Below are 26732 nucleotides of genomic sequence, written 5' to 3' on the forward strand. Positions count from 1 at the left end.
CTCAATACGATTGGCCCTTTGCTGTGTGGCACTTCGACGGCAATAAATTTTTTAAAGAGCCGTTTAATTATGCCAATGTTATTGTTTAAAACACTCTCATGAAGAACGCGTAGAGTTGTTTTTACTTTTGGTACCATGACCTTATATTTTGGATTGTGGTTATTATTAAATAAGCTAGGGAGAAAAACAATCTTTACTGTATTTATAGTGCTATTTTCAGCAATGCCAGCCTGTGTAAGGAGCAGATCTTCAAAAATGTCACATGTTTTATGTTTCTGATATAATGCAGTAAAAGTTTTTGTAACCAGAAGATATAGGATACCATAAGAATGATGAACAAAATTATAACTTTAAAGCAACTTTAATGCAATTTATACAATCACTGAATATAAGAACAATAGGCTACAATAAAATAAAATAGCTCTTTGCACTGAACGGTAAGCAATACCTTACAAAAACTACTACAGACAACTGTACATTCTTATTTTACAAAAGTAATGAGTTCATTTGGCTAACTTTGTGTGTAGCAAATCTATTCTGCATCAACAAGGCATGCAACATTTTGACAAATCAAGGGAAACTACATCATTTGGAAATCACAAGTAGCTTTAATGGAAGAGTTAGGTTCCAAAGTACTTGTACACCCAGTTTGAGGAAAATTTGCCTTTTTTGCAACAGAGATTATGACTTACTAAACTAATAGCATTAACAATGGCTCAGTTTTTTTATTTCCAAAAAAGCAACACCCGTGAGCAATCATGTGCAATACTGGGGCCCTAATTGTCAAAAATAAATGGAAAAAAGCCAATATCAAGTTTATTAATTAGACCTGTGCTGTTCCTGCTTTGACATATATCGTCTGCCGCGTAAAAGGCCTTTACTCGTTCAGATGCCAGTTCTTAGTCAAAATGTTTGAAATGTAAGGAATCAGATGCAGTTTATCTAAGATCTTTGAAAAGTTTGATTTTCTTATCTTAAGAGAGGGTTCTCTTAATTTTCAGGCAGTAAATATATCCTTTACTTTAAACTTATCAGAAAAAAACTAAAGTGCCTCACATTGCAAAAATACAATTAAAGCTATATATGAGAGAAAAAGAATAATGTATGATTAAAACAGCATTTCCTCAACTCTGGCATGTTTCTCTGCATATTTGTTTACATACTTCCCAACAAGTGCAAAAAACAAATAATACAGGCCATGTCCTACGCAATCGTATTACAAAATAAAACTGACTTTTTTGTAAATATTGTGCATTTCTGGTTATTTCTACAAATTATAATCAGAGGGGTTTGCTTGTCATCATCACCTCTGGTCACAACAATGGAACCATTATAATGACAAACACTTTTCAACACTTAACTGGTAACATCTATTGGATTTACAGTTCAGTATGACATTTAAATTCATGATCAACTATTTGTTCATCCTATAATTGTATCTGCACATTTAACCCCAACATAGCTCACTGGAAAACAATTCAGTTGTTTTCAATTCAAAACAAAGACTGACCAGTTTTCATACAGTTATTTTATAAGTCTCTATAAACCCAGATCTAGTCACTAACTGGCACTGGGAGTCCTCTGGTTTCAGGTGGTCTGAGCAGTGGATCTGTGTGATCGTCTCTCTTTGCTTCAAGCCACCATGTTGTCATCTCCCCTTTTCCCTGTTGGGTCAAGAAAAATGAGAGTCAGGGTGCATGAGAGACAGAAGAGAGTCAAATTGCAAAGCATGTGTCCCTTTGAATTTTAAATAAAGCCATTAGGGTTTGATGGGGGGCAGAGAGCAGCAGCTGAGGCCACCTCTTAGCTATACATCACAAGAGTCAACCCCCTCCCCCATAATCACACTGGCACCACCCAAAAAGAGGTCTTAGGTTACAATGCAAATAGAAGCCAGCAGAACTGGATAATACAATACTTCCCTGAAAAAGAGAGCAAATACCAGACACACCCAGTCTCTTTTCCCTTGGAGGGAAGTTTTGAATTTCCTGTGATCTTTTAAAATCTCAGCCTCATAAAGCCCTTGTCTCTTTCAGTCAGTTTCAATGGTGGTACACTAGTTTGGATGTGATTATCGTTTTGGCTTTCTTTTTCTTTTTTAAACAGCTACCTTCACAACAGCATATATCAAAGAAGGTAGAAATAGGTTTAATTCAAAAGATGCTGTGGATGTACGCTCAATTGCCCATTTATTATTTTTATTTTTATTGCGTTAAGTAGACATATTTCATGTTTCTATTATTTAGCCTACCCTTATTGATATAAATGGGGTGCAGAAAATAATAGAAACACCAGTCAGTATAAAACAATACAGTTCAACAGCACCACAAACAGCAGCCTCCAAAAACAGTTCCCTAAAACAGTTTCAACAAAAACTGAACATTATAACCTTCATGAAGGCAGGATTTATTGCAGGACTGTTGTATTAGACTAGCTAACTGCATTAGTTTTAGCTAAGTGTACCTAATAAACTGACAACTGAGTGTATATCAGCTCTGCCTAGTGAGATGTGCTTTCCAAAACAATAAAAGGTCCAATCACCACAGCAACCATCATGACCATGACCAGGAATGTGCTGAACACAACCCTCTCTTCAGTGTTTTGTGTTGAGAAGTATGTTTTCCAAGTACAAATTACAGCTACAGAACAGCTACAGGAAGCTCAATATACATGTGTTGTACGGATGGTTCTGGGTTTGGTTATATATACCATATAATATATGAATATAATGTTACCTTCACAGAAAGTGTTCCTCTGCATGTCAGAACGTAACCTCTGAGTGTGTGAAGCAGGTCAGCTGTGGCACCACTCACCTGGATCTTCAGAGCTATGGACATAATCATAAAGAAACACACAGCATGTGACATTACATAATAATATGAACAACGCGTACCATGTAGAAGTTTTGGCTTTTTGTATTATCTTGGTGCATCTTTATGTACAAAATGTAGTGCATGTTTTTGATTTTTATTCCTCAAATCAACATTATTTGTATGACACAATGGGCTGACCAAGTATGTATTTCACACATTTTATAACATATTATAATTTTTTTAAATGGTAACTTAAAAGCATGTTTGCAAAATGAGCAAGATAAAGTACTATACTGTGTGCACAAACCTCACTCTAAAATTAGCATTTCTTAGATTTTCCTTACAAAGCTCTTCAGGTCAAGTTTGATCTCCTTTTCAAGATTATATTTATCGTTAAAGTTTAAACTTTTTGTTTTTTACTTGTGAGCCTACAATCTCAGCCTACAGTCACTCAGTACTTTTGCTTTTCCATTATCCCACAAGCTTAATGCAGAGGATTAGGTGCTTGGTGAGCACGTTGTCCATCCTCCATGTTGTAACTCCACTGTGTTGTGCTGGTGAGCAAACATAAAGACAATCCTGTTTGGCACAATAGCAGCAGCGACAGCACAGGCCAAAGGCTAATTCTGAACTGCCATTGAAGTCAGTTACAACAACACTGCAGACAAACTCAAGCTCATACAGTAAAAATTAACCTGGTATTTTCTGAGACCAACTGTTCCACTTTGAGACATTGATTGGATAAAAGGCAGTGTGTCTAATCCTTCATTACCTTCACTTGTTGATTCCATGCGTGATGCTGTGTTGACAGTGTCCCCAAATAGGCAGTAGCGAGGCATTTTGGTGCCAACCACACCAGCCACAACAGGACCTGGCAGAATAAACAGCAGAGATTGTGAGCAACAGTTTTGGTGGATAATATTGTATATATGACATTGCATAATCATGATGATGTATGTGCGGTTATTTAAAGGGGGCATACCCTAAATTTTAGAGTTACTTTTACCTACACATATGTATTGTGTATATGAAGCAGCCACAAACTAGTCAAGTCAAGTCAGTTTTCAATATTACAACTCACAAATTTGCCTCAAGGGGTTTTGTAACTAAAGTTTCTATGAGGCTATAAGGAGGTGTTCAGTGATTGGACCACCCTCAACCTTCAGATTATAAGTGGGTTTTTTTAACTGAAGCACAGTTCGATTGAGACATAGTATACAATATGTGGTAAACTGATAAACTGATGCTGGATACAGATGAGATGTCCACAGCACCTGAGTGGATGCCGGCGCGTATCTTCAGCTGTGTGTTGGGCTTGTGAGGGATCTTGAAAGTGTGGCAGACACTGACCAGATCAAGAGCCATGCTTGCTATCTCTCCAGCATGATTGATGCCATTTTCTTGAGGGACCCCAGAGACCACCATGTCTGGATGGTTAGCCATTATTCCATGAAAAGAGACAAAACAGGAAGAGGGAGAGAGCGAGATGAACAGATAATAAAATGTCAGAACAAATTCAGATACTCTTCAGACAGTAAATCAGATCAGTTATTGTTTTTGGCCTTTTGTATTATCAATTTCAGTTGCGTATGTGCCTGTCTTCTCATTTTTTGTCCTTATTTTCAACCTGAGATAAATTTTATTTGAAATTTTGTTTTAATATTGCTTTATCAAAATGATGTATAACTTTGTGTTGGTAGTTCAAAATCAGTTTATCATCCTTACTTACAAGCATCGCCTATTGTCTCCACTTTGTAGACGTCATAATTGTCAATAATGTCATCAAAAGTGGTGTAGAGCTGGTTGAGGAAGTTCACGACCTGGTGTGGAGTGCTGGCACCAGACAGCTGAGTAAAGCCGACAATATCACTGTTACAGGGGAATAATACAGTTTTAGTTATCCGTAGTTCTACAAACAATCTTTTTTTTTAAAGAAGCAAATTACATGTAACATAATAATGTACAGAGGGAAAAAAATAATAAAAATTCAATCTAAAATATATCCCTGTTGAAAGTGAAATACATTGAAATGTATATATGTTTTACTCTAGAGAATCTAAAACTGAGCAAATGTCCATTAAAAAATAAAACTCTATTAAATGAGCATGCTTTACACAACACAAACCTGAAGTAGACAGTGGCGTTGGAGAAGCTCTGAGCCTCCGCTGTTCGACCTTGACGAAGGTCATCAGCCACCGGTTTTGGTAACATACCTGCACAGGAATTTCATGACTTGAAATAAGTCTGCTGAAAAATGTTCTGTCCTTGGGGCATGGAAATGATGATGGTGCTACTTCTGTACCACTAGATGGCAGTGAGCACATTTGATTGTGTTCTTTAATACTTGAAGATTTACACTTCAGGTATAAGTAATTCATGTGAACGACTAACTGACATTAACTAAACAGTAACAACTCTGCCTTGTGCAACTTTCCATGTGCTGCACAATGGCATGCACATACTGTAGATAATTAATGGATTTGTGCCCATTTTATTGTTTACTTTTCATCATCCCTTTCATAATGAGCTGCAAATCCAGTCCTGCTTGTACTAGATATATCAGTGTTATCTCTGCAACACCATCAAGACATATTCCTGAAAGCTGCACTTAGTACCCGATAGTATGATTCTGCTTGGGATCAGAAATTAGAGCCATGCAAACCTTTCACGCCACACTGTTACCCTGACTTACTGTATAACAGCCGATCCGTCCTCTGTTTCTCTTGAAGAAGGTCCTGTGTTCTCTCAGCAACTATGGCCTCCAGATGTTTGCTGTACTTCTCCATCTGCAGTTAAATAAACCCCGTTTGTGTCTGAAACTCACAACAGTCCAGATGGTACAAATGGCATTTAAATTTGTCTTTGAAACACTACCATGTGGGAAATGTAGGTTTTGATTCAAATAACGCCACATTATATTTGATATATTTCTTGTATTATTCATGGTAGATTTAATGCATACTATATCTTTACACCAATGCTATTCCAATATGTTATTTTACCATATTTCAGTGGGTTATTACCAGGTTCATCATCATGTCCACAGGGCTGACTTTGTGTGGGTTCATTTTGTCGAGCATCTTCTTCACCTGCTCAAACGTGGGCCTCATGGTGGCGTTATGAGACCAGCACTTCTTAATAAGCTGCTCAAGTGTTCCAGAAAAGAGAGCGACACCTCATTGTCTTATATGTTAATACAGTAATATGCCTATGACATATGATACTAATCTAACAAGTTTTTGTATTTATTCAAAGGGCAATTCAACAAGAGCGTAGTTAGTACGCAATATTACATTTCTCCCTATACAGTACTACACTGTAGCAATATTTCCAACATTTGCACATGTGACAGACCTCACAGTAGTCTCCTTGACTGGGACAGTCAGTATCTGCCTTCCCTGCTTTGAGTTCAGGCAGTGGGGGGCGCCACATGAGATCCATCCTCACTCCCTCAGCTTGGCCCTGTTAGAGAGGACTGCTGGTTACAAAGCAAAGATCAAAAGGAAGCCGAAGGTTGTAATCTACAGAGAAGGCTGTCATACTCACTGAAATTAGGTCAGAGCGAGTTGCAATCTCAAGCAGAATCATGGAGTAGCTGAGGAGAGGGAAAGTACAGAAAGGATATTATATTATAAAGAAGCTCGCCTGTCCAGTCAATTTCAATATCTTTAAACTGTATCACATTTTCCTGTGGTCCACATATTGCAATCCAATACTAACTGCTTATACTGTGTCACTCAAACACACCTGTAGACATCTGCTGCTGGTGTCATATTGGAGATGCTTCCCAGCAGGACCTCTGGGGCACAGTATAAACGATTTACATCTACACAATTGAAGCAACTACTGATGGCCTCAAAGTCCTCCTTCCTGTAGGCTGTGAGCCCATAATCTGAAGCCAAACACAGAAAAATATAGAGTACAGTGAGGCAGGATGTTGTTTTTCACTTTGCCTCGACAATAACGTTGCTGATGGTGTAGGACGTGGCTGAGTAGAGCAATGATCACTATAAAGAGATGTTTTTTTTCTTAGTGCTATTTAAACTGTGTATGAGTGAGTTATCACACATCTGTAATTGCTGAAAACAAAATATAACAATGACAAAAACGCTTTGACTTGACTTGGCAGGCCGCAGACTCAAGTTATGTCTGAGGGCGATATTGTGTCACCTGAGATTTTGCACACCCAGCGGTCATCAATAACACAGTTTCTGGAGTGAAGTCTCCCATGAAACATCTTATGCTGGTGGAGATACGACATCCCACGGGCGATGTCAGTGGCAAAGGACAGTCTGCATGGGGGAAGAAACACTCTTAGATGTTACTGTTGTTGTTTTCAATTCAAGGTAAAAGTCAGGGCATATAATAAATTACACTGGGCCATGCCACACCCACAACACAAAAATACAATACTGTATGTCTTACAGCTTGCACTGCATTATGGTCTATTGAGAAAATTTGCATTTAAGTCTTTTCTATGACCGATTTTTCCTTTGTGTGATTGTTGAATTGTGTTGTAAAATATTGAGTCTGGAAAGGAGCTCTTCCTCATTGCTCATCTGAGGGACTGACACCAAAATCTAACATTTCCTGCTGACATTTCCTTAGCAAAATACATTTTGCATTTCATCACATCATGTTGAACAACAGATCTATTGGTGTGATTATTGCTACTAAGATCAAGAAAAAAGGAAAACAACAAAAAGATCAGAATATCACCTAAATAGTCATGGTGTAGAAAATGAAGCTACATAATTTTTCTCACCTGAAGCCCCAGTTGATGGGGATGTCATCATTCAGCAGGACATCAGACAGGCTTCCTTTGGGGCAGTGCTCTGTGATAATGCTGACGTAGGGGACCTCGATGGAACCACCAATGAACTTGCATAGATTGGGGTGGTCCAGTTGCCTAACCATTATGAAAAATGACTAAAATAAGCTGCAGGAGTTGTTCTTTCATTTGGGAGATAAGACTTTATTATGTCAGTAAAATACATTTTTTTCCCCTTCTTCTGCAGGATTGTCCTCACCTAACCTCTTTCACCTCCCTCCTGATGGTTTTAGAGAGGGTGAAATGTTTATTCTGGATGTGTTTTACTGCCACCGTCCTCCCATCACTGCAAGATAGTTAACATCATCAAGTAAACTTAACTACCTAAATGCAGAATATGGAAGTAATTCTTAGCAAAATTCATCATCATATATTTGTGAAATGCAAAGGAACCAGTCATAAAAATTTGCATTTTGTCAAGAACAGATTAAAATGATCTACTGACCTTTAAAGAAAAATCATTTTTATTTTCATTTTATTTCTTTCAATCAATTCATGAAAGTGAACTGACGATCAAGGCAGGTAAACAATGAATGAAATGAAGAAAGTAGTACAATATCTATACTACTATTTAACTTTACATTGCATTATATTACTTATATCACTATATAGCAATACTATATTACTGCTATATTGTGCTTTTACATTATTGTATTATATGCTATATCATAGTATTCTCTTTTATTTTTGTCATATATACTTAACAGTATTCTATTACTGCACATATATATAAAACATTATACTTATTATATTATTATTATGTATATCGTACTTCATTGCTATAGCGCTATACTAACTGATACTATATAGTTCATACATCATGGCTGCCGGAGATGCACTACTTCTTCCCTTGTCTTGTCTAAGGTATTGTATTGCATTGTACTTATTGTATAAAGCTTTTTTAATGTCACCTCTCTAATTTCTTTAATCTCTTATTTTATTTTGAATTTACTTCATTCAAAGAGTTCTTTATCTGTTTTACTTCCTGTAAGCCTCAGTCTCTGTGCTGCTATAACATGTGAATTTCCCCTCAGGGATCATTTAAGTCTTATCTTATCTCAAATGTTACACTGCTACTAACTGTACAGTGCTGATCCATATAGTATTGTCCATATTTTACTGATCCATACAGCAAACGAGTAAAAGAGTAAGGTAGTGCGTCTAAATGAAACAGTCAAAAGTTATGATTCATGAAAATGACGTTTCTCACTAAATGCCTGGCTGGATGAAGCCTTGTTTGAAGGAGGTGTTGACTCCAGTACACACAGTCACATCAGTAGTTCGACTGATGCTGGAGTTACTCTTGACGCACTGCAGGCTGGTGGTGCTGCCGAGGCCCATGCGGCACACTCTACCTGCAGACACCAGACAGTTAGGTACTCATGTCAGACAGATTGTCAAGTCAAGAATAGTTTAGAGGAATTATACTGCTTAGATATAAAAAAAATAGTAAAATTCAGGTCCATGCATGACTGTGTTATATACAGGAATGAAAATGTATTTATTGAAGGGTGTGTGGAGGGTGAAATAACCTTCAGGCCCGACCCACGTTTAGTTACATAAAAATGATTACATAAAAAAGATAGATCTGGCACAACAGTCATATCCTTGTTGTTTTAAAGTAAAATGAAAGTGATCCATTCCTGAATCACACTGAAGTCTTCAAAGAAAGTCTGGAGCTTTAATGTAAGTAAAGCTTTCTGTGGAAATATATCTGTAAACAGTATCTTAACAACTTCAGCGTCAGACATTTTACCAAATATTATGCTCTTGTAGTTGATGATCCAGCTTTCATCCCAAAACATCCTCTGTTTCTGGTACTGCAGCCACTGCAGGCAGGAAATTAAGATAAACATCAGCACATGAAAACATGTGTGTGTGTGTGTGCATGTGTGCATGTGTGTGTGTGTGTGTGTGTGTGTGTGTGTGTGTGTGTGTGTGTGTGTGTGTGTGTGTTGTACAGACCCACCACCATGGTTAAGATGAAGCCGCTGCTGAAGAGAGCGACTGGAAGCCCAATGGCCAGCTTGATAGTAATGGACATCGGGCAGATGCCACAGTCTGCAGGACAGTTGAGACAGTTCTCCTCCAGCTCGCAGACGTCATCCCCACACACTGAAACACAGTCACACATTTTACATTTTAGGTTTCTATCCACTGAATTCAGTGGGCGAAAAGGAAAAACTACTCTTATTTACTTCAGTAGAAGTACCACGCTGTAAGTAAAAGTCTTGCAGTGAAAATTCAACTTGCGCAAGTACAAAAGTATTAGCATCAAAATGTACTTCAAGTACCAACTGTAAAAGTACTCAGAATGCAGAATGGTTCATTTCAGAAAAATGTATATCACATTACTTTATTATAATTATAGATGCATTAATGTTGCAGCTGGTAAAGGTGGGGATGATTTTAACTAGTATACATACTGCAGGGTATCTTGTGATTTTTCCCCTGGGGATCAATAAAGTCATATTTTATCTCATCTTTACTTATACTAATACATAATTTATTTGTTGATTACATTTTGTATTAATCTGAATCTGCAAAGTAACTAGTACCAAAAGTTATCAAATAAATTTAGTGGATTAGAAGTATAAAGTAGCAGAAAATGGAAACAAGTAAAGTACAAGTACTTCAAATGTGTACTTAAATACAGTACTTAAATAAATGTACGTAGTTACTTTCCACCACTGACCTAAATTCACACAGATGGCAAAAATCACTGAGGCTCATGATGTTTCAAGGACAATTAAAGATACACTAACAACTAAATAGTTGTATAAAAGTTTCAATACTGTAGGCAGAAGATTGTATTGGCTATCTAGGTTTCTACCAGCAAGTACAAAATTACCCTTATTATTGTAACTCAGCTGATAGTGTAACACTTGTTTTGAAATGACGGCTATTCTACTGCGAGGTCACACACAACTTGACCTTTTCCCTAGTGTTTCTGTACAGGTTCAGGATGTAAACAAGCATGTGCTCTTAATCTCTTTGTCTGGTTAATATAACAATTTATTTATATAATGCTGTATTGCTCAACACCTCAAAGATGGTAGTTTTGTAAAAAAAAAAATATATGTTTATGTTTATAATTTTCATGGCTGAGCAGCAGAGGTAGTACTCAGCACTTACTGTAGGATTCAGCACATCAGCAAATGGAAACTTCATAAGTGTTAGCAGACTGACCTTGAGCACTGACAACAAGCACTTTGGACTCCAGCGCTGCGTGCATCTGTCCTACTTTGATATGAGCAATAACTGAGGTGACTCCCACATGAATCAGCACAACCTGTATGATAAAAGTTAAAATGCACTTGTACTGTGTAAGAGGTTTTATATTCATAAGTGTCAGCCAGCAAGTATTTGGTTTATTAGGAACATAAACAATAAAATGATGGTTGACCATCCCTCACAAGATAAAATGCATGCATGAAAAACAGTTCTGCAAATTATTCAGACTATTCACTGTTATTGTAGTTGAAAACAAAATACATAGAAAACAATCCCTCAGATAACTGTCATACTTTACTTCACTATACTATGATTTAAAAGTGAATCCAAACAATCAGAAAACAACCAGAGCTAGAGTAGATGTATGTGTCAGTTGTATAAGGAATCAGCTTTTAACCACAACAATAACACTGTATTATACATGAATTCATTTTTGTTTTTTACTCAGTTGTCTGTACTTAAATTAACAGTCATTTGATAAGCCCCAACCCAAAGTATGGCTTTCTATACTCTTGTAATTTTCTTCTAGCAGACAAGTAATTACAACCTGCTGCCATGTTGTTTCATTACATACCAGCATAACAGACTACAGGCTTCACAAAGGATGTGTCACTTTGATCAAACACATGACTTTTATGTTTTGCCTGGGTGCAAGATAAATTTCCTACAGACAACAAAGTTAAAGTTGAACATCTGCCATTTGACAAAAAAGGTGCAGGAAAGTGTTGTCTGTAAATTGCATTATATTTTATACCTGCAATATTTGCAGGTATTAACATGATATGGGACTGTAAGAAATACTACAAATATTCTCCAAACCGCAACACATATTTAAAATTTACAAGCTCTTTTGAAGAGTTTTGTTTGGGTTGGCTCACCTTTGAAGTCCAGTATTTCTGGGTCATCTTGCCTGCTTTGGACACAGTGTGAGTCACTATTTTACCATCGTCAGGAATCCACGGGCCACAGATTCCACCTTGTTTCTGTGAAGAGACAACACAACAGTTTGGAGAGGTTTTATTCCAAAATGTGCCCTTTAGACAGTTCATGCATGTGGTAGCAAGTGCTGATATTTGAATAACTGTTAATAGGGTTCATCAAGTTCTGTGCTCACTCACAGAGTTGACGTATCTCTGCTGCTCTGGAAACTTTTAATCTCACTCAATTTAAAAAAGATGCTAAAATTGACCGTTATGTAGTTTTTATAACTATAATTCTAACTATAATTCCATGTCTTTCGGGCCAGGTTTTTTCCTCAAGGTGGATGGTGTTCAAACATCTCAATTTATTCAACAACTTCACGAAGAAAAATACATTCATTTTCATTTCCTCACAAAAGTTGCAGCTTCACCATTTATTGATTTGAGTCTTGGGGCCTTGAGAGCAAATCTAGAAGAAGCATCAAACGTGACATGACATCTGCATTTGTGTTGAAAGGCAAAAACAGAGAAGAAAACTAACCCTCTGGGTCTGATTTTACACAAAGTCGACTGGCTGTGATAACAGATACACAACGAAATGTTTAATTTAGCTCTATAACTCTTAAAGCCATTAAGCTTTTACAAACACTGTAGAATGTTAACCTCTTTCATAATTCACAATAAATCAATTATTAGAAACGAGTAGACAAGCAGCTATTAAAACCACAGATATTTCAAGACTCCAAAGTTTCCAAACATACAAAATCTTAAGCTAAGTTTTGGGCAAGGCAGTGAAAAAAAAAAAAAGCACAAAACCTCTATAATGATTCCCTTTGGCATAATAGTGCAGCCATACAAAACATGGTGTCTTGTTCTTTAGCATTTCCCCCAATGTAAGAATTGCACACAGCAGGTACAATGAAGAGACATAATAAGTGGATACAGAGTATACAACAGAATGTGAACTGCTTAAATGAAATGCATACAAAACATTCAGATTATCCTAAATGATAGATATCAATATAACATGCAATATGATGCACTACTAAGAAATACATGTCCAATTAACATTAAAGATAGGAGAAGATGATGACAATGTGGACTGTGTTTGAAACCAGTGTTGTACGACTCACGTCGTACCCACCATGAGACCAAGAGGACAGGAGTGGATGTTGGCATGATACACGCAGCAGTTCATTTCATTGGCGTTGTTCCAGTTTGCCGGGCACTCGTGTTCATGACAGAACCTCTTTGCCTCTGACGCATTACTAGAAGGGAACAAGGGTGGGTAGACAAATAAATTAATTAACTCAACACCCCATGGCCTTATTTACAAAGGAAGCTCAAACAAAAACCTGTGAATCAGCTCTCCTTTCTTAGAGCTTAAACTTGAACATGAAAACAGGTTTTAGCCTAAATTAAGCTAAAAGACATATTCAGATGCATCAGTCAGGAATAGGTCATTGATTATCTATATTATCTGATTAATTGTAACTGTCCTCTTTCTTTTTTGTAAAGAGTGTTGAGACGCTGTGTGATGTGATTTTAATTCACTTACTTTCTTATAAATTTCCAAGACACACACACACATGCACACGCTATTCCTAATGTTGTAGTGGTGAAGCAGTGTGCCAGTACACTTGTATATGTATGTGTGTATGTGTGTGTTACTAGATATGTATTGTATTATAGCAATTGTATAGTGGGGTAAGTGTTTTTGTTTTACTTTTCCCAGGAACCTCATCTCAAATATGTGGCTGCATATATGTGTGTGTGTGTGTGTGTGTGTGTGTGTGTGTGTGTGTGTGTGTGTGTGTGTGTGTGTGTGTGTGTGTGTGTGTGTGTGTGTGTGTGCATCCTAGGCATGGCAGACATTTAGGATTCCAGGTGTTTATGTAACACACCTGAACTGGAAAATCTTGTTCCTGACTGTGTACTCGTAGAAAGAATCTGAGGCCGTCACCGTGTACGAGACATTGAACTCTTCCCCACCGGTTACTTTCTCTGGAGGACGCTGCACCCAGGCCATTTCCAGACCTGTGACAACACATGTGCACGTCACCTGAACATACACATTCAAACAGTGCACATGTGCATGTAAGGTATACTGTGTGCTGTTTGCACATAATTCTGCCTCACCTACTAAGTCACTGTAATTAATTCTGGAGAAATGCTGTAAACGTTGGCTCATTCCTTTTTAACCACAAGAGGAAAGCCATCTGATTTTACAGTAAATAATCACATAAATCACTCAAAACAACCCAAGATTGGCTGTTTCAACTGCAATGAAACACTTAAGCAAATAGAGCCCCAGACAGACAAATAAATGTATAAAAACTCACCACCACAGCTAATCATGTTGAAATCATTTGGACTGTTGATCGGCCAACAGTCGTACTCTGTGTTGTCCAGATCATGCCAGCAATTTACTCCCTGCAGGCAAGATGGGAAGCTTTTTTTATGTAAAGGCATTTTTATGGGGTGTGTAAACTAATTTGAAAAAGCCTAATGTACAGTTTTATCTGTGAGTCACGGCTGGTCATGTGACTATGTTAACGAATTAAATACACAATTCAGCTCTGTAAAGCCTTGTAGGATTTCAGCCAAAACGATAAAGATTCAAATCAAACAGCAGGCGACATCAACATCACTAGCAAAAGCACTGTGGTGAATAAACATAAGTAAGAATCACTATATTATCTTTTAGTCACGCTTGATAACAGAGTTCTTTATAATCGAGGAAATCAGCCCCACAAGAAGCTGGCAAGAAACCCACAGAAACACCACAAGCCCGTGACCACATGCCCGCAGCAACAAGTGTTTCTGACAAGACAACAAAAGCAAGGGGGGTTCCTCAGCAATAAATGAAAAAGTTAAAATGATGCACTCAGTTTACACAGTAGTTCATATTCCTTCCTCTGTGTAATACAGTCACAAGAAAATGCATCAACCCTGCCCTCATTTCACATCATTGTGCAGTTCATTAACAGGTTAACCTTAAACATCTATGGCTATTAGTCCACATTTCCAACCTGTTGTAGTGTTATATTTGTACATCCTTTACAATGTGAGAACTTACCAGCAGGAAACACAGGTAAAGGGATGCCACTGTCCGTAGAGCCATGAGGAGGTTTGCTGCTGTGGCTGGACCCGCTCCGAAACTGTCTGACTGAGTGAATGACCAAATCTATGTGTGTGCGTGTGTGTGTGCGCAGTCACCTCAATACAGCTGAAGTACCCTTCCCCAATTTTTTTTTTCTTTTTTCCTGAGGCCCACCCTCTCCCTTGTCCCTAATTGTCCAGTCAACAGAAGAGGCACTCCAATCACAGTTTGATCATGTACTTGTTCACGAGGTGCTTCAGCTCACCTTCACTGCCCTACAGGTCAGATTCACCCAGAGGTCTCTGCTGCACCTAAACTGACATGAGGCGGCTGTAGCTCAGGAGGTATAGCGGGTCGTCCATTAATCCCAGGGTCGGAGGTTGTAAAGCGATTTGTCTGTCAAGGTAGAAAAGCGCTATATAAATGCACTCCATTTACCATTTACAATTGAAATTAGTGGTATTTACCAGGGGAAAGTCTATCAACTTCAAATTTAATTTGATGTTAATTTGATTTTAATGTCTGATCAAAGAATAAGTCCAGAACAAGACAACAAATCTGATCAGGCAATTAATGTCAGCTTTCAATACTCTATAGTTTTTGAAACTAACACATTTTGGTCGTACCAAGTAAGTATTGAGGTATGATAAGGAGCAGTAATTATAGGACACTCTGATCAATTGTGTCACCACCAGATTCTGTTTAACGATGGTGGTAATTTCCACTGAGGACACATATAAAATCTTATGCACTGATTAAGTTGCAACCATCAAATAGCCTGTATTGTAAATAATATGGCCAGCACCTTGCGTGACAGCTCACTGCCATTATTATATGAATGTGTGTAAGTGGGTGAATGAGAGGCAAATTGTAAACGCTTTGGAAAAAAGCGTTACATAAATGTAGTCCATTTCCAATTTACATATGTAATAAATTGTAATATGTATATGTGATTTGTGATTTGTGATGGTACACTGTCAATCATGACCTTAGACTGTCACCTTTACCACATGCTGTCCTTTCATTTTGACAATGTGTGTCAGCATGTGCAGTTAAACTCCTTTGCCCCCATTTATCAGGTATGTTTTTGTGTCTATCATTGTGTTCAGTTGAAATCCTATAAATTGGATAATCATGTATCCTGGAACTGTGTAGGAGAAACCAGTCAATTCTGTAAATTATGCATGATTTAACTTTGAACTTTGCCTCCATATGAGTCCTCGCTTTTAAGGCACAAGGGATATTTATATACCATCATACCCTACCATACATCTGTTTGCCCTGAGATTAAGCCCAAACCAAAAGACAGCATTTCTGAACATCTGTGAAATTTAATTGGTTTTTCAAGAATGCATAATTACAGCACAGCTGTAGAAAAAGGCCTGCCACACCAAACAGTTTACAGTTCATGTTTTTGGGAATGCAAAACCAGAGTGGCAGGCAGCAGTCACGACAGGTCTGCAGAGGGCTCTACTGAGGACACACGGCACTCACTACAATACAACATGTTCTTAATGGAGACCACATGACTTTAATCAAGTCAAACCTCAACCTGAAACATAAACTGAATGTCATTTACACCCTGAGTAGTTTTCTATGAGCAAAATGTACAGTGTTGAACCTTTTCTTCTGCTGTCTAAGGAGGCTGATTGTGTTTAGGGGATTAAATCCTGAGTGGGATTTTACTGACTTACTATAAAAGAAATATCAGGAATGTTGTAAAAGCAGGTTACCTAGAGTTTGAGGGGAAAATAAAAACAGCTGTGAAAGGCTTGCATTTCAAGCATGTCGAGTTGAGTAAATTAGAGGGGAGATTTGAAATTTTAACAGGATTCAGAACAGAGGAACTACGTATACAGTATGTAGTATTAAACAGCACACTTGAAGAAGAAATTACTAGATGCACACAATATGCAGTTTATAACCAGTGGTGGAATGTAACTAAGTACATTTACTCAAGTACTGTACTTATATACAAATTTAAGGTACTTGTATGTACTTTATTTCCATTTTATGCACCTTTATACTTCTACTCCACTACATGTCAGAGGCAAATATTGTACTTTTTACTACATTGCTACATTTGTCTGACAGCTTTAGTTACTAGTTACTTTTAAGATTACAATTTTTCACACCCTTCCTGTTCTGTGAAAACCATGTATCTCCAAATTTGGTGATTTTAAATTTGATTTTTTTTTATAAACTGAAGGATGAAGTGTTCCTTTATGGGTTGATAAAATTATCCTACTTCTTAAGATAAATAAACTAACCTTGGATGCATCGTCACAAAGCTGAAAACAGGACTGTTTTTCTGAGCTCATGAAAAGTTGACTTTTTAGAGATACGTGGTTCTCACAGGACAGCGACGCTACACACATATGATAATCTTGTAGAATATGATGCTTTGCTGTAGATTAAACTACCCAACAGTATATAAAGTAGTTCAAATTAACTTAACCATGAACTACAGCAGTAAAATGCAACATACACATTAATGCAGCAGTAATATTAATCCAGAAACATCACCTATAATAGCAAAACACTGACAGGGAACATTTTACTGCACAGTGAGGACTTTTACTTTTGATAGTACATGTTGCTGACAATACTTACATACTTTTACTTTTTAAGTAAGGTTTTGAACGCAGGATTTTTACTTGTAGTGGAGTATTTTCAGTAGTATTTTTCATTAGTACTTTTTTTATTACTTAATTATTGAAGGATCCACCACTCTTCATAACATACCAAGTTCTAATGTTTAACTCTACTTCACGCTTAACTCTAACCTACAACATTTCACCACTTTCCAGATGTTGATGAAAAATTTCAGATAGGTTACATTTACAGGACAATTCAAATATTTTCAGGATACTGTTAATCACAGAAAGCTCTACTAAACTCGAACTAAAATACTGTTATTTTTACTGATGCAAGTGCTTTGCAGTCTAATTCAGAGGAGGATCTTGTTTCTCCAGTTTAAGAACCAGTTGTGTTTTTCTCCAGCTCTTTAGCCAATAATGTAACCGACTGAATGGAAACTAATGGTCGCCCACAAATTGACCTGAACAGAGGAAATCACCCTGAAGTGGCAGCTCTTGAGCAGCAGAAATCTCAAGCAATGGTACTTCATCAACTATTGACTGCAGTACAAGTCATGTAATCAGAGTGTCAGATAATCCTTTCAGTGTTTTTTTTTGTTAGGTAGCCAACATCTGCACTGCAGTGTCATCAAAGATTTTTAGACTTACCATTACAAGCAGTTAGGCCTACTATCAGTTAGTGACAGTTGTTTTCATTTAAAATCAGGAGACAGTCTGACTCAGTCAAACAGGATTTACAAGAAATCTGTGGTTTGGTTAACGTAGGTGCCAAGTGGGTGGTGTGTGCAAAATTTAAAAAAGGCTACAGCCACTCTACTGTTGTGAGGGCGTACTAAATGCTAAGTAGTATGCTAACATGCTCACAATGAGAAAGCTAACAGGCTGATTAGCAGGTATAATGTTTACCATGTTCACCATCTTAGTTTAGCATGTTAGCATGCTAAGATTTGCTAATTAGCACTGCACACAAAGTGCAGCTGAGGCTGATGGAAATTTCATTAGTGTTGCAGGTATTTGTTCATAAACCAAGTATTGGACAAATAAATTTTTTTTTTACCTGGCGCTGGAAGAAAAAATGAGGGGATCACCAAAAAGAGGGGGACATGAATGCCTGTACCCAAATTTTACGGTGATCCATCCAATAGTTGTCGAGACATATCTTACTCAAAACCACACATTCATAAAATTGTAAGATTAAGTCACATTCTGTATATTATTCTAGATTATTTTTTTAGAAAAATATAATTTGACCCATTTTTGGTACTTCATATTCAACCTGAAGTTCATATTAGAGGTTCCTACATAGTGAAAATCATACTCCTCCATTACTGTAATATGGCTGCAAGCCCATTTGTGAAATTAACCTCTACTGCTAGCTGTTTGTTTCATATCATGTAATTTCATCAGGAAAAACACACATATTGTACATGTTAAAAAAAAACAACATGAAACTCCAAAAGCTGTTACTTAAAAAAGTGAGTTAATGTTTATGATTTTCAAAGTCCAACAGTTTAAATGTCACACTACACAGGAATGACCATGAATAATCTCAGTTCAGTAAAGAAACACCACCACTGGAGCTGTAAACCTTTCTACTCACCACTTTCATATGTGGCACTCCCAAGATTAAAACAAAATAGCTTTAGTGATGTCATGTCCTTTACAGCAAGAGTGGCATAAATACTGGACAGCAAGTTGAAGAGTAATTTGAACCCTGTCAATGATTTAGCATTAGAATTGTGTGTGCACGCTTGTCCGTGTGGGTAGTTAAAGTCTATTCAGTCATATCCTCTTCGGTTCCTGCAGGTACTCAGTGTGTGCTGAACTTCCAGCAGGAATCCAGTGTGTCGCAACATCATTTTACAACCCCTGCACTCTCAGGTGAGCAGCTGTTTCGTCAGAGCAACAGCAACCATTCAGTGAGTTGAAGTGGTTGTGTTAAAATGCTACCGGGAGAACAAGTTTTCCTCCATGGAGGTGCTGCAGCTGGGAGATTCTGTTTGTTTAGGAGAACTGATAAAAGATGACAGATGGGACAAGAAAGGAGCGACTCTGTTATCTGTTCCCCACAAAAGAAAGCGGGGTGTGAACTAACTTAAAATTGCAAATAATGGCCAAAATAATCAGGCCACACTGAGCATGCTAGCTGTCATACAGTTGAAATTACTTCACCTCTTCTTGAAAACATCTTACAGGATGTACAAATAGATATATATAGTACAGCAGTTTACAGTATTTTTCGCTGGGTGTGTTTAAAAACAAAAAATAATCTTTAAAACGGTGACCTACCCAAGCAAAACTACAGTTTTATAGTACCTGACTCTAAACAAGTTACATTTCTTAACTAGATCATCCATTACAGTATTGCTTCCTCACAAGCTACACAGGTAGTAAACCCACAGGATAGGTCAATCAGATGTACACAAATTTACATTAGGACAAGGTAAAGTCACCCTTTGCATGATTTTTTACCTTTTGAAGGTAATAGTAGAACTGTACCGCTGTGTACTTCATACTAGATTCTGTCTTCAACCATTAAAGCGCAGTGTTAGCCAAGTTTAAATAACCTACAGAGATGTGATGAGGAAGACAAAAAGAGCTGAAAACAGCAACATGAATGTGGCATTACACACAAATAGGAGTTATGTGTCCAAAAACTGTAAAATCCTGAAAAAACTGAAAAAGCACATATTTGCATCCATTTGAGGAATTAGAAGTGCATCAAGGTCTCTTCTTATCTCAATCTCACCACAAATCCTACACTGGAGCAGCCGGCCTGCAGTGTCTCTTCAAGAAAGTACTTTTAATCTGAGTACAACGACGACCCCCTGAGACCAACTGGAGATGCTGGTGCAGTTTCTCTTTCAAGTCAAATCCAATCTGTATCTTCGTAAGGTACAGCCAGTCAGAGCTGGACAGAAGTTCTGGTTCTTCTTAACAAGTTCCATTTTCAGGTCTTGAGTATGCCCTGATCGTCATTTTTTGTCTCCTCTGAGGGGGGCTGACTGTTGCCCGTGTCCTGAGCAGAGCTGAGCGGCCTGGCGTTGGCCTTTGTCGACCGCTGCCGCCGCGTGCCGTTGCCGATGCAGCGCAGGAGGTTCTTGAAGGTTGTCCACATTTCCTCGTCCTTGTAGGAGTAGATGCAGGGGTTCATGACGGAGTTAAGCACAGCCAGGAGCAATAGCCAGCGTTTTAATTTCATGACCTTACAACTCGTACAGTTGAGGCCGTCCAGCAGCAGAACCACCAGGCCAGGAGTCCAGCAGATCACAAAGGCACCTAGAGGAAAACATAGAGCAAATCATTTCACACGTGTATCCTTTTTGTGCAGGTGTCAGTGTGAAAAAAATTACACAGCCCAATTTTTTTATGCATTCATGCAATGTACCCAATTATTTCTGATCTGTAAAGCATTGAAGTACTTTATTAATCATTAATAATCCTGAGTAACAACTTAAAATCCCTTTACAAGAAATCCTTATGTGGTTCCAAATTTTGATTAACTCTTGCACACTGCGCTCTTATATTGGTAGTGAAAATGTAACTGCCAGGTAGAAACACAGTCTAAAAACAGTTATCTACAGTGAGCCGTTTAGCTTAAGTGCTGTGGTGGTGGAGATAATATGCCTTACGTAAGGGCAAGTTTTAATTAGGGCTGCCACTAATGACCATTTTCATTATCTATTAATCTGTAGATTTTTTGTTTTGTTTAAAGGATTAATCATTTAGTGTATAAAATGTCAGAAAATAGCCAATCAGAATTTCCCAGAGTGATGTCTTGTTTTGTCTGAGCAACAGTCCAAAATCCAAATTTACATGCAGAAAATCATCAAAATTGAAAACCTGGAACCTAAGAATTTTTCAAAAAATGATTAACCGACTATCAAAATAGTTGCTGAATACATTTCTGTCAATTTACTAATCGATTAATTGCATCAGCATTAGCTTTAATACAGTGACTACATGATGTTCACAATTTTCTGAGCTGGCCAACAGATTTACTCCTGTTTCCTACAGGCTCCTGACTGTTCACGTGGGTATTACAAAAGCAAATATATGAACTAATCAAACCTAAATCAGAATGTATTTTGTGGTTTCTTGTACTTCCATTAATGAAGCTAAAACACAGAAAGTATGAGAACATTTTAGCTGAGTGATACCATTCCAATATACAACAAGCAGACACTGGGAATACAACAGCATTATTGTGTTAAATACTTAATGCTGCGTGTTTGGTAAATGATATGGGAGGTCACAGGGCTACTGAACCAGCCAATTAGCCATCTATTTCAAACATGTTTGGGCACAAAGCAGAGCTACTAAGACATTTCTGGAACTGAAAGGAGGCCACATGCAGCAACTTGTCAACCGACAGTGATGTTGACACTACCAGCATCTCTACAGCCTCAATACATCTGCAGAACAAAAACAAGTACTGTTCGTTCGTGTTCTCTCAGTTTTTATGTTTTTCACTGCTCTTGGGCCAGAAAGTCAAAAGGTTTGTCACATTTTTACAGTGGATTTCTATTTTTAATACTCATTCTTCTTCCTCTTGTCTTTTTCTTTGTCTTTGATGGCCCATATGTTCAAAATAAAGTGAGCTGAACTGAAATTGAGTGAGACCCCGTTTAATGGTCTTCCATTGGCAGTTCTTTTATGTATTGGAGTTTAAAAGTGGACTTTCTTCCCCTTTAATCTCTGACAAAGAAAAAAAAACAAGATGACACACATTTAAAGCATATGTTCCTTTTCTCAGTTGGTATTCATCTGATGATGTTGGGTGCACTTAAAGAAACTACAAGAATGATATTTTACCAAACCAGTGCCCAAGAGCACACAAGAGACGTCATTCCTTACACTTATTTGTTTGACAATAAAGTGGCTAAATAATTGATTAAAGTGCAAATTTACACACATTACACATGTATGAATTTGTTCTTTATTTCTTAGGTTTGTGTTTGCCAGCACAGGCAACCAACAGTGACAATGTCCAACTGTATCCCTATCCAACGCTTATGCACTCATTCAATTCACTCTGGTTATAACAAAGCATGTGTGGGTTATGCGTCTCCGAACTGGTTTGTCCAGTTGAGATTTCCGCCTGAGCAGATGGTGTTTCACCTGGAACAAGAGTGAAGAGTATTTTTCCTACCTTATATATCCCATGGTCCTGGACCATGAAGATTTCCTTCCTCATGTTCTTTGCACCACCTATTACTATCTACATTTACATTTTACCCCGAAGTCACAGCAATCTCAACAGGAAATTTAACAATGCCACTTGTGTACTAAACCTCCTACAAGCTCAAGAACTCTGCATAGCATGTGAAAGCAATTGACAGTCCTAAAGTATAGGTTCTTCTTCCTCTTCCTTTTTTTTTTTTTTTTTTTGGGTGGGGAGGAGGAGACGTTCATTGAAGGCCAGTGTGGGAGCAGGCTGAGGAGCAGTGTCCTTGCAGGGAGAGATAATTACACAGCAGTCTGGAATAAAGTGGCAGACAGCTACATACTGTATCAAGTCATCTGGCCGGGCAAGCCAAGTGCTCAAAGAGACAAAGAACAATGACAGACCATTATCTGACAGAGCAAATTCGCAGCAACTATCTCATGCATGTTTTTATCTGAATGACTGTATGAAGAGTGTATGAAAACAAAATCTGAGCACATTCAACACTGAGATGAATTCATCTGATCTGCAGTGCTATCTGGAATGCATCAGTCTCAGAATTTGATGGTATGGGAACTTACTATGCACATTGTGTGTTATGCTTGGATGAGAATATACATTTAACACCTTATTCTGGTGCAGTCCTATTGTTCCGTTCTTAAAAGGAAAGCGCTGCCAGGAGAACAATTTGAGTACTGCATCTCTATTGCAAAGTATCCTGTTGCATCACCTAAACAAAGAGAGTCAGACCGGGATATGTGACACATCTATGATGAAAATGCATGAGAAGAGAAGGAAATGTCAGTGTTTTTGTGCTTTCTTACTCTGGGAAAAGAACAGAGTAGTCGATAAATTGATTAGCTGATGAACAGAAATGTAATTGCTTACAACTTCATAATCAATTAACTGTTTAAGGAATTTATAGCACAAAAATGTCAAACATTCTGTTTCCAGCTTCTCAAAAGTGAGAATTTGCTTCTTTTCCCTGTTTTACATCCTGTAAACTGAATCTTCTAATATAGTTTCACATTTTATAGACTGAAGGCTTGATCTGTCAAGCAAATAATTAAAATGACAGAACAGGTGATACTAGGTAAATGAGTGTGTAAGCCACTGGGCAGAAAACAAACTCAGAATAATCAGACTGTAAAGTTACAAATAACACGAGAAATAAAGAAACATTTTGCTGACTCCTCTTTTGCTCTCATTCATGGCTCCCTCAAAATCACTGACAAGCACTCGACAAGTTTACTGAAAGTGTTTGTTTTCCTGATATGAGAGCAAACCTTGAGCATAATAACACATAGATTACAATCCAGACTGTTCGACAGTGACTCAGCTAATTGCCTGGACTTTGTGACCTCTTTAAGCCCTGGCGAATGACACACAGCTGTACACCACAACTACTTACACCTGATTAATGTGAGAAATGCTCTGACTTACTGCTGTATCATCAATGATGCTGCACAGACGTTTTTATGATTAGCACCTACCAAGCACAACCATGACCGTCTTGATGAGCTTGATGGGTGTCCTCTTGCGGTTGATGGAGCCGCTGGTGTGTGGCGTGAGGATAGATGTCTTCTTCTTGACGTAGGCGTAGATCCTCATGTAGATGGACACCATCACCAGGAACACAACCAGGTTAGACGCAGACCAGAAGATCAGGTAGCTCCGACTGAACAGGGGAGCGAGCTGGGAGCAGTCGCTCAGGTTGCAGATGCAGTTCCAGCCCAGGCTCGGCACAGCCCCCATGAAGATGGAGATGGCCCACACCAGCACAATCAGCAGGGTCACCCTCCTCTTCGTCAGGTTGCTGTGGACTTTCCAGTTCATGACGGAGATGTAGCGCTCCAGAGCTATTACCAGCAGGTTAGACAGCGAGGCTGAGAGACTGATGTCCAGAAGACCTTGACGGAAGAAGTATGCTTTGACGGTGAGTGTCCGTGACACCTCACCTGTGTTAAACATGAGGTACACGTACGCTATGCCTGCCAGGAAGTCAGAGGCGGCGAGGTTGGCAAGAAGATAGTAGAAAGGGTAGTGAAACCTCTTATTGGTGATGACGGCAGCTATGACCATGGCGTTAGAGACCAGGATAAAACAGCAGAAGAGAGAGCCCACCACCTGCACCAGGATGAGCTGGGTGGTGTCCCATTTATCGTCAGCGCCGCTGTTGTTGTAGAAGAAGACCATGGACTCATCATAATGACAACTGTGGTTCTGTTGGGCCATTTTAGAGCGGAGTCTGTGAAATGAGAATGAGAAAACACAAGAAGTTGAACCATTTTATCAAACATTTATCAACTGAAGAAGAGCTGAAACGGTTAGGTGGTTAATTGGTTCGTCAATCGACAGAAAACTTTAAATCAAACTTTAATCAATATTTATCAAATATGCGGAACATTCCCCATTTTCTCCTTCACAAATGAGGATTTGCTGCTTTTCTTTGTCTTATGTGAAAGTAAACAGAATATCTTTTGCTTGTTGTTCACCTTGCTTTAACTGAAATACTTTACTGTGCCAGATCACTGCATATTGCCAATTTTTCCAAGGCCAGGAGAGATTTAGTGACTTGAAGTGGTGGAGGAAGTATTCAGATCCTTTACTTAAGTAAAAGTAAAATGTCCCCTGTGACTGATATACCATTATATATCACATCATTATATTATTATTACATGCATTCATGTAAAAGCAGAATTTTACTGTTGTAGTTATTTGAGGTGGAGCTAATTTTTAACTACTTTATATGGGACTGAACTATTTTCATTATGGATTAAACTTCTTTAATCTTTTTTTTTTTTAATCGATTGATTGTTCCCCCCCAAAAAATCTGAAAATAGTGTGAAATGCCATCATAATTACCCAGAGCCCTAAGTGACACTTTCACAATGCTTGTTTTGTCCAACCAATAATACAAACCTCAAAATTATTAAAAATAATTTAAAAGGGAAAAGCAGCAAATCTTCACATTTGTAAAGCTGGAACCATAAAATGTTTTTGTATGAAAAATGACTAATCAATAAAAAAAAAAACTATTTTGATAATCATTAATCAACTAATCGTTTCAGCTGTACTTGTATAAACTGTTGAGTAGTTTAATTAAGTTAAACAAAACATCATATTCTATAAGCTCTTCCTGTGTTTTGTTTGCAAAAACTTACTTACTTAGTTAATAGTAACTTAAGATGTCAAATAATTTATCTCAAGCAGTAGCAATGTGCCAAAACCCTGAAGCTGATTCGAGTAAGACTGAAAATCACAGTTAGCTCCATTACCAAAGTCGAACATGATAGTGACAATAGTAACATTAAAATGGGAGCCAAAACAACACGCTCAGTACAAACGTTCCTTTGGGCAAACACTGCAGATATACTGCAAAACGAGATTTCCACGTTATACAGATTAAAAGACAGGTTTCGTCATTACTTGAGAAGCCCTCCTTTATCATGCAATTCACTTTTCAACTACCTGTCCGACTTATTTGGCTTAGCAACAACAGCGAGGAAGGGATGAGAAACTCCCACACAGGTACTGACAGAGAGAAAGAAGATCTTGCAGAAAACAAAATATAAAGCAAACAAGAACAAATAGTTACCTGGAACAACAATCAGCCAGGTAAGTTTACCTGTGGTGAAGCGCTGTCCGACCCGGTGCGTCAGTAGACTGCAAGTTGCGAAACGTTCCGTGCCGAGTTAATGATCATGTTTGCCCTCCAGCATCTCGCCTCCGCAGCAGTGGACAGAGGGAGGTGACAGCAGCGAGCTCCAGGACGAAGTGAAGGCAGAAAGGTTGAGCTTCTTCACTTGGAGGCTGCAGCTTGGTGACGTAGAGGGCGTGGGCCACCCAGGCTCACACGTGAATTCCTCGGGTTGAAATATAGCATGTAGAGTCGCGTTAACACACATTTTAATGTCGTCTAAACACGAAATCAAAAAGTACTGGATTATTTTTTTCTCAAATTTGATAGATAATTCTACTGACATTTGATTTATTTTCCATTTGTATAACTCCAAACTATGTAGTTCACCATTATGCTACTTTATACTTACATCAGAGGGAAA

At 38.0% G+C, this 26732-nt stretch overlaps 2 protein-coding genes across 3 annotated transcripts; both read right to left on the reverse strand.

Moving 5' to 3' along the window:
- Positions 1 to 437: 437 nt before the first annotated feature.
- On the reverse strand, positions 438 to 15336 carry LOC122877875 (atrial natriuretic peptide receptor 2-like). The gene is made up of 23 exons (XM_044200040.1): positions 14878 to 15336; positions 14141 to 14231; positions 13703 to 13835; positions 12943 to 13066; positions 11757 to 11861; positions 10834 to 10936; positions 9614 to 9759; positions 9401 to 9473; positions 8855 to 8999; positions 7844 to 7930; positions 7579 to 7722; positions 6984 to 7105; positions 6561 to 6705; positions 6360 to 6408; positions 6168 to 6275; positions 5837 to 5956; positions 5506 to 5599; positions 4939 to 5026; positions 4543 to 4682; positions 4088 to 4240; positions 3586 to 3684; positions 2736 to 2827; positions 438 to 1664 (listed from the first exon to the last, which is right to left on the reverse strand). Exons 1-23 carry the CDS (start codon positions 14920 to 14922, stop codon positions 1554 to 1556), a joined length of 2517 nt encoding a protein of 838 aa, XP_044055975.1. The 5' UTR covers positions 14923 to 15336; the 3' UTR covers positions 438 to 1553.
- Positions 15337 to 18962: 3626 nt separating this feature from the next.
- Positions 18963 to 26732, reverse strand: lpar3 (lysophosphatidic acid receptor 3). 2 transcript variants are annotated; one of them, XM_044200054.1, is made up of 3 exons: positions 26267 to 26732; positions 24162 to 24916; positions 18963 to 20780 (listed from the first exon to the last, which is right to left on the reverse strand). In XM_044200054.1, exons 2-3 carry the CDS (start codon positions 24901 to 24903, stop codon positions 20452 to 20454), a joined length of 1071 nt encoding a protein of 356 aa, XP_044055989.1. In that variant the 5' UTR covers positions 24904 to 24916; positions 26267 to 26732; the 3' UTR covers positions 18963 to 20451. The 2 variants fall into 2 exon arrangements, with proteins under 2 accessions (XP_044055989.1, XP_044055990.1); XM_044200055.1 differs by having other exon boundaries at positions 26297 to 26724.

The sequence above is a fragment of the Siniperca chuatsi genome, linkage group LG6, assembly GCF_020085105.1.
Source record: "Siniperca chuatsi isolate FFG_IHB_CAS linkage group LG6, ASM2008510v1, whole genome shotgun sequence".
Classification (NCBI taxonomy): Eukaryota; Metazoa; Chordata; class Actinopteri; order Centrarchiformes; family Sinipercidae; genus Siniperca; species Siniperca chuatsi.

Coding starts and splice junctions, on each gene's coding strand:
- lpar3 (XM_044200054.1), bottom strand. CDS start 24,903: ATGGCCCAACAGAACCACAGTTGTCATTATGATGAGTCCATGGTCTTC. Junction 20,781..24,161: donor GACGGTCATGGTTGTGCTTG/GTAGGTGCTAAT, acceptor GTTTTCCTCTAG/GTGCCTTTGTGATCTGCTGG.
- LOC122877875 (XM_044200040.1), bottom strand. CDS start 14,922: ATGGCTCTACGGACAGTGGCATCCCTTTACCTGTGTTTCCTGCTG. Junction 13,067..13,702: donor AACAAGATTTTCCAGTTCAG/GTGTGTTACATA, acceptor GTTCCCTTCTAG/TAATGCGTCAGAGGCAAAGA. Junction 1,665..2,735: donor GAGGAACACTTTCTGTGAAG/GTAACATTATAT, acceptor TTGACCCAACAG/GGAAAAGGGGAGATGACAAC.